Source organism: Hylaeus anthracinus, unplaced genomic scaffold (assembly GCF_026225885.1).
Source record: "Hylaeus anthracinus isolate JK02 unplaced genomic scaffold, UHH_iyHylAnth1.0_haploid 11989, whole genome shotgun sequence".
Classification (NCBI taxonomy): domain Eukaryota; kingdom Metazoa; phylum Arthropoda; class Insecta; order Hymenoptera; family Colletidae; genus Hylaeus; species Hylaeus anthracinus.
The window spans coordinates 8,311,089-8,322,537 of record NW_026534337.1 but is presented as its reverse complement, the minus strand read 5'-3'; the positions used below and the strand labels follow the sequence as shown (position 1 = coordinate 8,322,537).

Sequence of the window (11,449 nt, the reverse complement as noted above, 5' to 3'; positions counted from 1 at the left end):
TCTCTCTCTCTCTCTCTCTCTCTCTCTCTCTCTCTCTCTCTCTCTCTCTTCCTCTCTTACCCTGGCGGGATTTCTCGTTCTGCATCCTTGCCTTTCCACCCTCTTTCAGGCCTGCTCTCTCGCCAACCTTTCAGCCGAGACCATCAACTTACGCGGAACGCTAGTTCATGGCCGGATCGGGACAACCTCGAGATTTTGGATAAGATACCGCGACCCTTTTAAGGGTTACGACCCCCTCTACATCCTCGTCGAGATCTGACGCTGTGTCGGTTCCGAGGATTTCTTTCGCGTCCATTAATACGGGGTCATGCGGGTGGTGAGATATAGGTACGATCTTTTCGACGAAATTATAGCTCTTGATCGGGGCTGGTCTCTCGTCCGTGGACCATTCGTTCCTGGATCGGGTTTAAATCGAATCGAGGAATCGACCGGGATTATCGAGGGTACCCTTTGAGAGAAATTCGTGAGAAGATGGGGGATTTTTGGAGTTTATTTGGAGAAAAAGCGAATGACTCGAGGGTGAATATTGAAGTATTGAAGATTTTTCGAAATGATGGCTTTTTATACGGGTGACATGGATGATAATCCACTATTGAAAATTTTCCTTCTTCTGGTTCAAATTATAATTAAAAATAAAAACAAGCTCGATAGCGAACAGAGAAACAGCAAACCACAACCTCACGTTATAAATAAAGTATGCAGGAGAAATTCTATCAATAAACTACCGATTATAAAAGAATACAAGACTCAAGAAAATTCAACGACTATACAACGTTATCCAAAGATCCCCTATACTTCTCAAGGGACCCTTCTAATTGAAACACTTCGTCATAAATTGAAATTCGTTCCCAGGCTGATTGGTGAAAGTGATTTTCTTTTTGTTTAGGGAAAGCCTTCGAAACGAAAAACAGAGTTCTCGCATCCGTTCTCGGTGCGCGAGGAACATCCGCGCTTGTGTTAGGTAATTATCGCGACCGCAGAGCTCGCGGGGCGCGCACTTTTTCCTTGTAAACACTCCGCAGATACATTACACCTATTTTGTTTCCTCTCCGCCTTCAATTTTCATTATGACCTTTTCAAACCGCAGACCTCCGCTCACCGACGAGCGGACGGACGCCAGGTTCGCCTCGCTATCGAGATTTTTTTAATTAAGGCTTCGGCCTCGTCTCATTTGGAGCCCGTCCGTTTTTATTCCGGCTTTCATGGGAGAACTCGTAAAAGTTGATTCCACCTGAAGACGGTATCAACATCTTGTAGTTATAGTCGCGCGAAACTCGAGCGGATTTAATCCTGGAAGGGTAGGTATCGCTGAGCGTCTTCCATCTCGCCTTACATCCTCGCTGCGGCACTTAACAACTTTTTTTTTTTGCCTTTTCCCGTGTCCTTACCGACCGTTCGAGCACGGAGACAATTAAATCGCGAGCAACGGTTTGGGGAACGAATTCGAGTAGAATCGATCCGCCGCGAAGGGGTTGCGCAGGCTTGACGATTTATAAAAATCGCGTATCTTCAACGAGAGCTTGCACTTTGAAAAATAGCACACGGAGAGGCTGCACCCGAAACATTTGTCGTGGCAAGAAAAATAAGGGCGACGAATGAGTCCCAGTGTGGAACTTCGAACTCTCGAAACTTGTAAAAAAAAAAAAATCCCTTTAAGAAGAACGCTATGTGTCCTGGACAAGGTGGAAATTTGTTTCAATACCTGACCCTTCGACTCCACTTGTATACTTATTATATACTTATTACTCTATTTACTAGGAAACTCGTACGTACGTCTGAGGTCAACATTCTTACCTGTCCTCCTGGTATATCTGTAACCGGTGAACGGACCGTATCGATTCGGCTAAATAATTCAGTCCTCGTCGCCAAAACCGTGCCACTGCGAATCTACGAAATCCGCCATTCAGGTGCCTTCGTTTTACGCGAGTGAAAAATACGAAAGTTTTATTCTCTGAAAAAACCACTGACAATTCTGCGACGCATCTAATATTGATCCTACGTTAAACCTTATTCGGAGGAATCGCTCGAACATTTGTTCCTTTCGATATTTATTTATACCACAGGAAAGGCTAACTTTTCTGTTCGCTATTTTTACGCTTCATCTACGATTCATTCCGCGAATCCTAACCAGAATAGACAAAAGATGTTCTCGGCTTAAAACGCCGTGAAAAGAAAAATATGTTTCAGGAAATTCTGTCCCGTTGAATGGAAGACGAATCGAGCCGAGCTTCGATTATTTTCACAGCGAAACAGCGAAATTGAGCGCAGTTTTAGAGGGTTTAATTGATACGCGATGAACTCGTGTGTCGCGGCGCGCAGTGGCCTCGTGAAACCCGGTAACGAAGCCGTGTTTAACGTTATTACCTTTACCCAAGCTGGGTTATTAACGCCGCATATCGCGTGGTTTCGAATAATATTGGAACAAAGCACGGGGCAATTCATTCCGTCGGAACAGTCATAAATCCGTCTCTAAAACGAAGCCAATTGAAATTTCACAACAAAAGGGGGATACTTCACAAATTGATAGAAACTCGCGAGGGGCTAACAAGAGGGAAAATTATCCGTCTCGGAGATATTCAGTTGCGCAGTTTGTAATCCGATCTTTATGGGATTACGCATATTATACGTAATGCGGCGCACAATGCTGGTCCGATATCTGTTGTCATTGAGCTCATTATTAGGGCTCGTTAATGATAATAGTCAACGATACGTGGCATTCACGATATCAAATTAAGAGGAATGGAATTTACAGGCTACGTGTAATCATGTGAAGCATTCTTGCGGTGGGATATAATTCTTGTTAGGCGGATACTTTTGGAGTAATTTAAATTTTACAAGAACGATAGCTTCCTTGATAACTATTGTGCACATATATTTCAAACTAAATCTCGACTCTGCATAAATCAATTTAATAATCTAATTCAATTCAAAACGACATTCTTCTATTTTTTACCTCCGATGCATGAATTTTAATCCATCGAACGAGCAAAGAAACCAAGTTAGTCAGTTCATACAAGTTGAAGTAAGATTTCCCTAGTTAAAGTCCCTTATCTATTTTAAAACAAAACGTTACTAATTCTCTTACCATCAAAGAATACCACCTATAAATATATATAATATATAGCTATGAATAAGATTTCGCCTCCAATGTAATAAAAAAAAAGTCAATTTTCGTTGATATCCATAAAAACGGTCCAAAACCTCCGCAGCGAATATTTTCTAAAGCTTTATCTTTCCCGTCGTCGATTTCCAACAACCATAAAGTACTCGCTGGCGACTATACAAGCATCCCGCGCATATTTCAGCCGACTTCTGTCGTGCAACGACATTCGTTCCTCGAAACTCGACACCGAGAACCGCGGGAACAAATTTCCTCCTTCGTCATCAGCACGCCAACTGCGAACTGAGTTTCCTTTTTTCTGGCCCGGTGAACCCGACCCTGGCCAGCACGTTAGCTAGAGCCAAGCATTCTAGCGAGCCGTCGTTTCTGTGTTGCAGTGGTGAACCAGCGCTACGATCCGGAAGTGCAATGTCCCGGTGGTTTCCTGGGCAACAACGTGCTTATGCGTTGCATCGTGCCCAGCTTCGTTCGCGACCACGTCGCCATTACGTCTTGGCTTCAGGAGCCGTCCTTCAACATCTACCCGTCTACAATGGGAGGTGAGTACCTCGGTCTAACTGGGTGCCAGATGCACGGAGTGCCCTAGAAATCAGCCCTGTACATTAGTCATTAGAGTAGTTCAAAATATCAGCTTTCAAATGCGAGTTCTAGATATTGTTGAGAGCTGTTCAAATTTGTATTGGAGCTGAAAGAGTTGTGTTCAGTCCGATGTGGGAATTTTTTTAATAAAATTCGAGTTGGAAGTGTCAGATGAAAATGATATCTTACATTTTTCCTATTATACGATATTTCATCGTTCAGTAGTGATTTTATTCCCATTGCAGTCTTCGAAAAAATACGGACAAATGGAACCTCCATCTGAAGCTTCGGTCGCGAATTGTATGGAGTTTAATCTGATTTGAAGTTACTAATTCAACAGTGGACTAGAAAGAATTTCATCGATTTTTAATTTTCAATAGCTCTCCACTATTCGAAATAAAGGACTAATATTTCCGTTGAGGAAGCTGGTAGTATTTTCCCAGAAATCATTTTACCTGAATGTTTTCGTTAGTACAGAAAAATTGTTTCAGACGGAAGTCCATAAATGAGAGAAATATGAAATTCTCAAATATTATTTACTAATATGTACCTCAGCTTCAAAGTAGCATATAAATTATATTATTATATGATTTATACCAGAGTATTATAACATTAATTAGTTCTACATTCATTACGTATATTTTTATATATAATTTTCTATAACAGTGTACGTCACAAATGCGTGAATTCTTCAATCTAATTATTTAGATAGCCGCCCGCTTCAACGCGATCTACAACAAAATTGAACACTTCTCTTGCTCCCTTTGAAAGTAATTCAACAACGAGTAATTTAAAGAGGAACTTTTCGGATTCCTCGTATAACGCTTAATGACGCCTGCCGCGACGCCGCTCATAAATAAGAATGAGCGATCCTTGCCGCGCTCGCGTTTAGAGGAACCGTTTCCGTCGCTGCTCCTTGAAATTTATTTACCTGGTTCGCGCGGAGGAAAACGCGACCTGCGACTTGCCAGAGAAGATTTTCATTGAGAACGCCCGTCGCGGTGAATGCCGCAGTCGGTTTCAAGGATCGCCCGGCGATATCACGGCTTCGTGGAAATAATCGAGTGGATCCGAACGAGGTCGAGATACTTACGTCTTGCGCAGATTACGGGTGTCTCTCGGTTTCCGCAGCCTCTATTTTCCACGAGTAGAAATCACCCGTTTAGACCCCGCCACTTCGCGATAGAATACACAGGCCATTATGGGAATATTTTTACCCCGCTGATTTCCGACGGAAAGTTCAATTATTTCGTTGAATGGTGGGAAAATTAACAGGGATTCAAAGGAAGAATTATTCCGAGGAAATAATATTTTTCGATATAAAGGGGGACTTTATCGAAGGGGACTTTAGAATTAAACGATTGAGAGGTAAGGTTGTTTAAGAAAATTTAAGAAGTAAAATTATAAGGATCCCATTGGAAAATTTTGTATATTGAATAGAACAGTAGCGGTGCATGCTATTAATATGCTTCATGTATACGATGGGTAAGTTCTTTATGTAAAATGAAACTCCCTTAGAGAGTTAGCCACTATATTGATCAAATTTTAAAAATACAAGAAACATTCCAGAAATTACAGTTTTTTCAATAACCCGCTGTTCCGAGTCACGAACAACATCTGCATTCAGATCCCATAATAATCAACCTCTTCTCGAGAGTTCCTTCTCGCGATCTTTGAGAAATTCCTGCAAGGAATCGATATGAAAATGCTCGCCATCGGAGGTATCGTTAGGTCGAATGCATCGTTATAGTTAGCCGTTAGGCGCACACTCCAGACTCGTCTGTCACTGCGCGATAGGCAAAGTTTTCGCCGCGAGTTTAGTGATACCATTAACGAGGCAAACTTCATTAATTATAGGAGGGTTCGATTAAGTTACGCATCGTAGGACCTGGTTCGAATGCGCCCGCTAATAATCTCCACGGATTTGTTCGTACATACATTCGTCGAAGGTCGACGTAGCCATTATTTACCATTCAACGAGGCCTCGAACGGGCTCGAGTAACGCGAAAGATCGGCTGGATCGAAGCTGGCCGTGCGTTTGTATATTTATTATCGCAATTCGAATTGGAATTCGTAGAATGTGCTGCGAGAGGGAAAGAATCAGGCTCAATCCCCAATTCGAGTATGGATCCATTGCAGAACGGCTGCTCGACCAATTAAGCTATCCAAATTATCGACGAATCCTCTCTCTCCCGCTAGGAATGTAATACTCGAAGTGGGTCAAATGACACGGTAATTTCGTCACTTTGTCCACCTGCAGTATGGTAGCTTCGCTTTTCGATATTTTTAAACTATATATTGGTGGGTCCATTTTTAGAACCAACATAAACTCGATAACAAAAACAGTAGGAAAGTAATAAATAATACGAAAGGTTCTCTGAAATCTAAATCCCAATGCTTCGGCACGCTCACTAAAGAAACATTTTGACCATTCGTATGTACTTGTGAAGTATAGAAGAAGACTATAAATCAAAATTGTTAAATTTCCCAATAATATGCTTGGAAAGGCATGTAATGATCGTTCTCGTAAAAGTTCTGTGAAATTTGCAATACATATGCAAACGAAATACAAACCACCGCAGTGGTAGATTTAACTTTCGAAACTTGCACGGATATACTAGGAAGTCTGCCAACCATCCACACAGTCGATTAATTTCTTTCCCCCCGAGACTGATATTTGAAATTCCATCCAGCTAGGAAACCAAGACACGGAAATCTCCATTCGTTTCCTGGTACGATTGATATTCGACGTTTGATTTCAGACGGCAAGTATCACATGCTCTCCACTGGCGAACTGATGATACTGAACATAACGCGGGAGGACGCAGGACACAGTTATCGTTGCAGGACGCACCATCGTCTGACCCAGGATACGGTCGTCAGTAGCAACGTCGGGAGACTTCAATTGACTGGTGAGTGTATTTAAATCCGTCTGGGCTTGTTCCCGCGAATAAGATAACACCATTTCGGTTCAATTCGCGATGCTCGAGGTTAATTATGAATTCATAATGTAACCGAAGTGCGCTCATTCCGCCTTCCAAGGTAATTAATAGAGAAACTGCGTCTACGGAGTTTCTGACGTTCTCCTCGTTTGCCATTTGGAGTTCTGCCAAGGGAACAGTAATAACGTTGCTGTTTTTCAGTTATTATATTTTCTTTGTGCAGACTATTTGCACTTTTATCATGGAATATGAGAAGTCATGCTGTTACCTGTTCTTCGCGATTGTTTAATTATCTTGTAAAGGATCTTCTTTCGAAAGACTGGTTAGTGTAAACAATCTTTTCTTGTAATGTAAGGTAATAGAAATAACAATCTTCGTTTGTTCTGTTTTGGATTAGTTCCAAGTAATATAGGAATTTCTTAATGTTTTCGTTTAAAATACATTTTTATATTTATTTTCATTATCGAAGAGACCAACGACCAAATGAAGATCGTTTTAATAATTCGTACATATAGTTCAAAGACGTCTCGAGTAATCCAAACGAGCACTAATACTCGCCCCGATCGCTCAAGCATTAAACCCCCTAAAGAAATATTGAACTTCCCTCGGGGAGTTCTTTGCTTCTTTCCCATTCTTCGGTTTAACGCCCGTGCAATCAGCTTCTACGCCAATCAGGCTTCGGATCTCCTTTATATTCTGCATTTATTATAACGCCTTGAAAAAGGATAAACCTTGTCGACCCCTCGACCGAGGGCTGGAGTAGATTCTAAGCGTTGCCTTTAACCCAGTTAATAAAGTTTTAATACAGGCTCGAGAAGGATCTCGCTATAAAGCGTTGGGTGGTAATAAGAATATCGAAGAAACGAAAATCCGCGGGCGGTCGTACTCGCAACGGAAACATTTCCGTTTCCTCTTCTCTCATCGCTCTCTGCTTCGCCCTCCGACGGAAAGTTATTACACCCAGATACGATATTTACAAATTTCTCGCGAGGACCGTTGAATATTTATGAGCTACTTTCCGATAAGAGCGTCAGATGGTGCGGTCGCTGATTCGAGTCTCCCAGCATCGAACGAGGGCCTCCATCGAGGCGTCGTTCGCTTTCTGATGCCCCCTCACCGCACTCCCCCGAATGCGTGATTCCATAATTGGACAACTGCTAGACGCTCCTGGCATTTCCCCGGTACCTAGAATTTCGCTGTGGCTTCTGAGTGAGACGGATCTATCGTGGATCTAACTAAACCCTAGCGTCGAGACTCCAAGTACTCATTTGCCGATCTTTTAATTCACCTACTGCTCCGAAGTCGAGGATGCGCATACTTTCTATTCCTAAAGAATTGTCTGGGTGGTGTAAAAAAATGACCTCTTGAGTTTTTCCTAATTTTATAGCACAGTTACGTCGAATATTGGTACAAAATACAGGGTACTGTTGATTTCCCGGATTGTAATATTAAATAAACGAGGGTTGCTCGAATTATTAATTACGTAATACTACAAAAGGTTTACAGAAGAGTTCACGTACAGTATGAAGAGACCTCTCGCTCTACGAAGTGGTTTAAATCGGGCCCCGGCATCCAACCTCGGAGAATCGAGAAATCGAGTCGTTCCGACCATTCCCAAGCCACCCCTCGTGTCCATCCTTCCACCCATTGGTTCTTATTTTTCCCTCTGCTGTTTCCCGGGTCGAAGACGCTGTACCCGCGGTTATTAAATTTTTTCAATAACAAACGGTCAGCGGGAACAAAAAAATAAAGGAAACGAGCACTCCGACCGCCGCGGGATATTCGCCCGGGCTATAAAAACGTGCAATTCCGCCCGCTCGGTGGCTCGTCGCATGCCCTCTGGATACGTTCGATTTCAATTAAATGTTTGCTCTCGCCGCGGTCGAATCGGAGAACGGTCTGTCAATTATTATCGTGTTTCCGTTGGAAAAATCGACGCCGCGAGTCGCCCACGGCGAAGAAAGCTACGTCGATGTTTTGAAAACACGCGTATTGTTATTTTCCCTCCGGATGCGTATCGGTTGTTATACTCACTAACCGTTGGCGGAAAATTGACAGGCATTTATGACTCGATATCATACGTGGAAATTTTTCTCGTTTGTCCACGGATACAGTTTTCTTCGATTTTTAAACGGCGGAGACGCGAACGTACCTTGTTAAGTATCGGGTCGCTCTGGGTTAAATGGATCGGTTACGGAGAACGATGGTCGGTATTTTTATCGAATTGAGATGTAATATAGTCCATGAAGAGTTAGGGGGGGTTTCCGTCATCTTTTTTTGTGGTTTCGAGATAGATTGGAAAATGCAAGGCCTTGAAACTTCAGATACCTAGGATATTTATGAAATTTTAATTTAACGTAGTTCGTCTAGAATCAGGAGGGGTTTAAGTCGTTATTTAGTTGGTTCTGTATTTGTTAGCAAGCCACGAAGCATGGAGCAATATTTTTCCAGTATATTATGTATGAGCAAGGTGCAATAGGTGGACCTTTTAATTCGCAAATCCTGCTTCTGAAGTAACAGGCGGAATTTTAATTTTAAATTCCACTTCTTCAGCTGTGCAGGGATTTTTATAATCTAAATTGCGCAATCTGAGGTTGCGGATTGAAGTTGGTTTAAGTAGCCCGGCGCAACGAACGGGGCTTGGTACTCAAGTTAACTTGTTAACTGGCCAAGTGGAGTTAACTCATCCTTATTCATTTTTAATTTCACGTAGTGGCGTTTCGTGCTCATCGTAATTTTGATATAAGAAACAATTGGTGTCTTAATTAGTTTAACGCAGTTTTCACAATTCAAATGCTACACCATTGTTAATATTCATGTTTCCGTACGAAGAAATACTTAAGCATATAGTACTCAATCTTTTCAGAAATTATAAGTAATTACTTTAGTGAAAATCCTCACCCCCCTCACCCCACACGAGTGGACCACGTGTCCCATTCAAAACATTTACCAGCACCCCTTCTTGTATCCCGACATCGCCAAGTAAATTTCGAACGTACTTTCGGCGCGCTTTTTATTACCAGAGAAGACCACGAGATCACCGCGAGTAGTTATTTCCTCGTGTGAAATAATTTCGTTCCGATGGATCGTTAAAACATCACGTGCGTCGGTTTGCTTGTCGATAATGGCTGGTGCCTTCGATGTTTCGACGCGTATCGAAACGTTTAGGGGCTTCCACCCTCGTTTTTCGTCGACGAAAAGTGCACGCGTCATGTCGACCGATGGCAAACATCGCGGTGGATATTACGGGGTACGTGGAAATCCGCGATAAACTCACTTTTCTCGGTGTGCAACGGTCGCGCGTTATTCGATATTACGCGTTGCTTGCCGCGAATGACTGTCGATCGATCGATACCGCGAAGGTGGTGGTGGAGCATACGTGAATAGAGAAAAAGAGTGGTTCCCGTCGGTGAGGGAGGTTCAGCCCGGTTCATTAACGAACGCGGTGCAATTAAAGGCCTCATTTGAACCGTTCGGGTGCCACTTATTGCCGATAACGTGACGTTTTTTCGGTGAATTATGCTCGTTGAATAACGAGGCTGGCCTTTTAATAGGCACTAGCGCGCGTTCTACGCGGTTATTCGAGTTAAACGGTGTCCTATATCCGGGAACGCGACGGTGATTCATGGCGATTACTCAAAATGAAGTAACGCGTTTTATAATCTTTATTATCCGTGCATGAGCTGCGCGCTTGGTGATTTAAAGTTACTTGGAAATTTTAATCCCCTTGCGTGGCAAATATTATTCGACACTCGTTTATGTTTGTAGAAACAAGCCACTTTAATATCACAAACAACAATTGAATTTTAGTAAATAAAGATTGGAATATATTGACGCTATATTATTATCCGTTATTCTTTGTTATTCGAGAAAGCATCTTTAATTAAATGTAACGACAACATGTAAGTATGTTACATGATTAAAATACAAGCCTAACAAAGTCTGTGATGCTTCTCTTTTATCTAAAAAAAAAGTAAAAACACTAACGTGGCTACTTCCAAGAAAATCTGGCTAACGTTGTTCTCCAGAATTTTTCGCTTATAATTTTACTATTTTAGTACACACAGAATATACGATTACCCCGGGGGTTGAATCTGTAAGCTTACATAGTAGCAGTTTTAATTTTGCTCACCCCGCCGCTTCCACGCCTTTAATTATGTTTACGAGTGCCTTTGTAATGCTTGTAAAAATTAATCGAGTTACAGACACTGGAAAGGTGTTCGTAAATTTAATTAAGAGTACACGTAAAGGTGGTGGAAGCCGCGAGTTCCACTTTGTAATCCTCAAATTAAGGTACGTTTTACAGTGGTGGTTTTCCATAACGGGTAAACGTAAAGCAGAGTAAAATTCTTGGCTAGACAAAGATTTCGAGCAAGAAATGAAATCAAAGCTGCGATTGAAATTACAAATAAAAGGAGCCAGTGGAAAGTTTCTCAATACCTTGAAATTATCCAAGTTTCCTTTACACGCGTGTGGGTGCAACGCGTTGAACAGTTTGTATCTTTGCAAGCTCTTAACGTGATGAAATTGCTTACTTTCTTCGCGAAGAGAAGCAAGTCAAAAACGAAAAACAACGAAAGTTTTCTCTTTCATCTCGAAACAGAACAGCAAGACAAACTAATTACGGTAGAGTTTCCGTTGACCTAATACCGTGCATTTCATGTTAAAGAAGAGTAATACGAATTCCGGAAATTAATTAATAAAACAGGAAAATAATTTTCTTGAATTTTTCTGATGTCGTGCTCGTTTTAACACGCTTAATTGGATGTAATTGCATTCTCCACCAGCTTCATACCCTTTGAGACAT

General features: G+C 41.9%; 1 protein-coding gene across 7 annotated transcripts in view; it reads left to right on the top strand.

The window, feature by feature from the left end:
• LOC128887435 (cell adhesion molecule Dscam2-like) overlaps nt 1–11,449 on the top strand; it is a 212,464-nt gene that overhangs the window by 93,067 nt on the left and 107,948 nt on the right. For all 7 annotated transcript variants that reach the window (XM_054143287.1, XM_054143285.1, XM_054143284.1 and 4 more), the window contains exons 3-4: nt 3,499–3,660; nt 6,463–6,612. In XM_054143287.1, the coding sequence (XP_053999262.1) occupies nt 3,499–3,660; nt 6,463–6,612 (312 nt within the window). The remainder of the gene's footprint in view (nt 1–3,498; nt 3,661–6,462; nt 6,613–11,449) is intronic.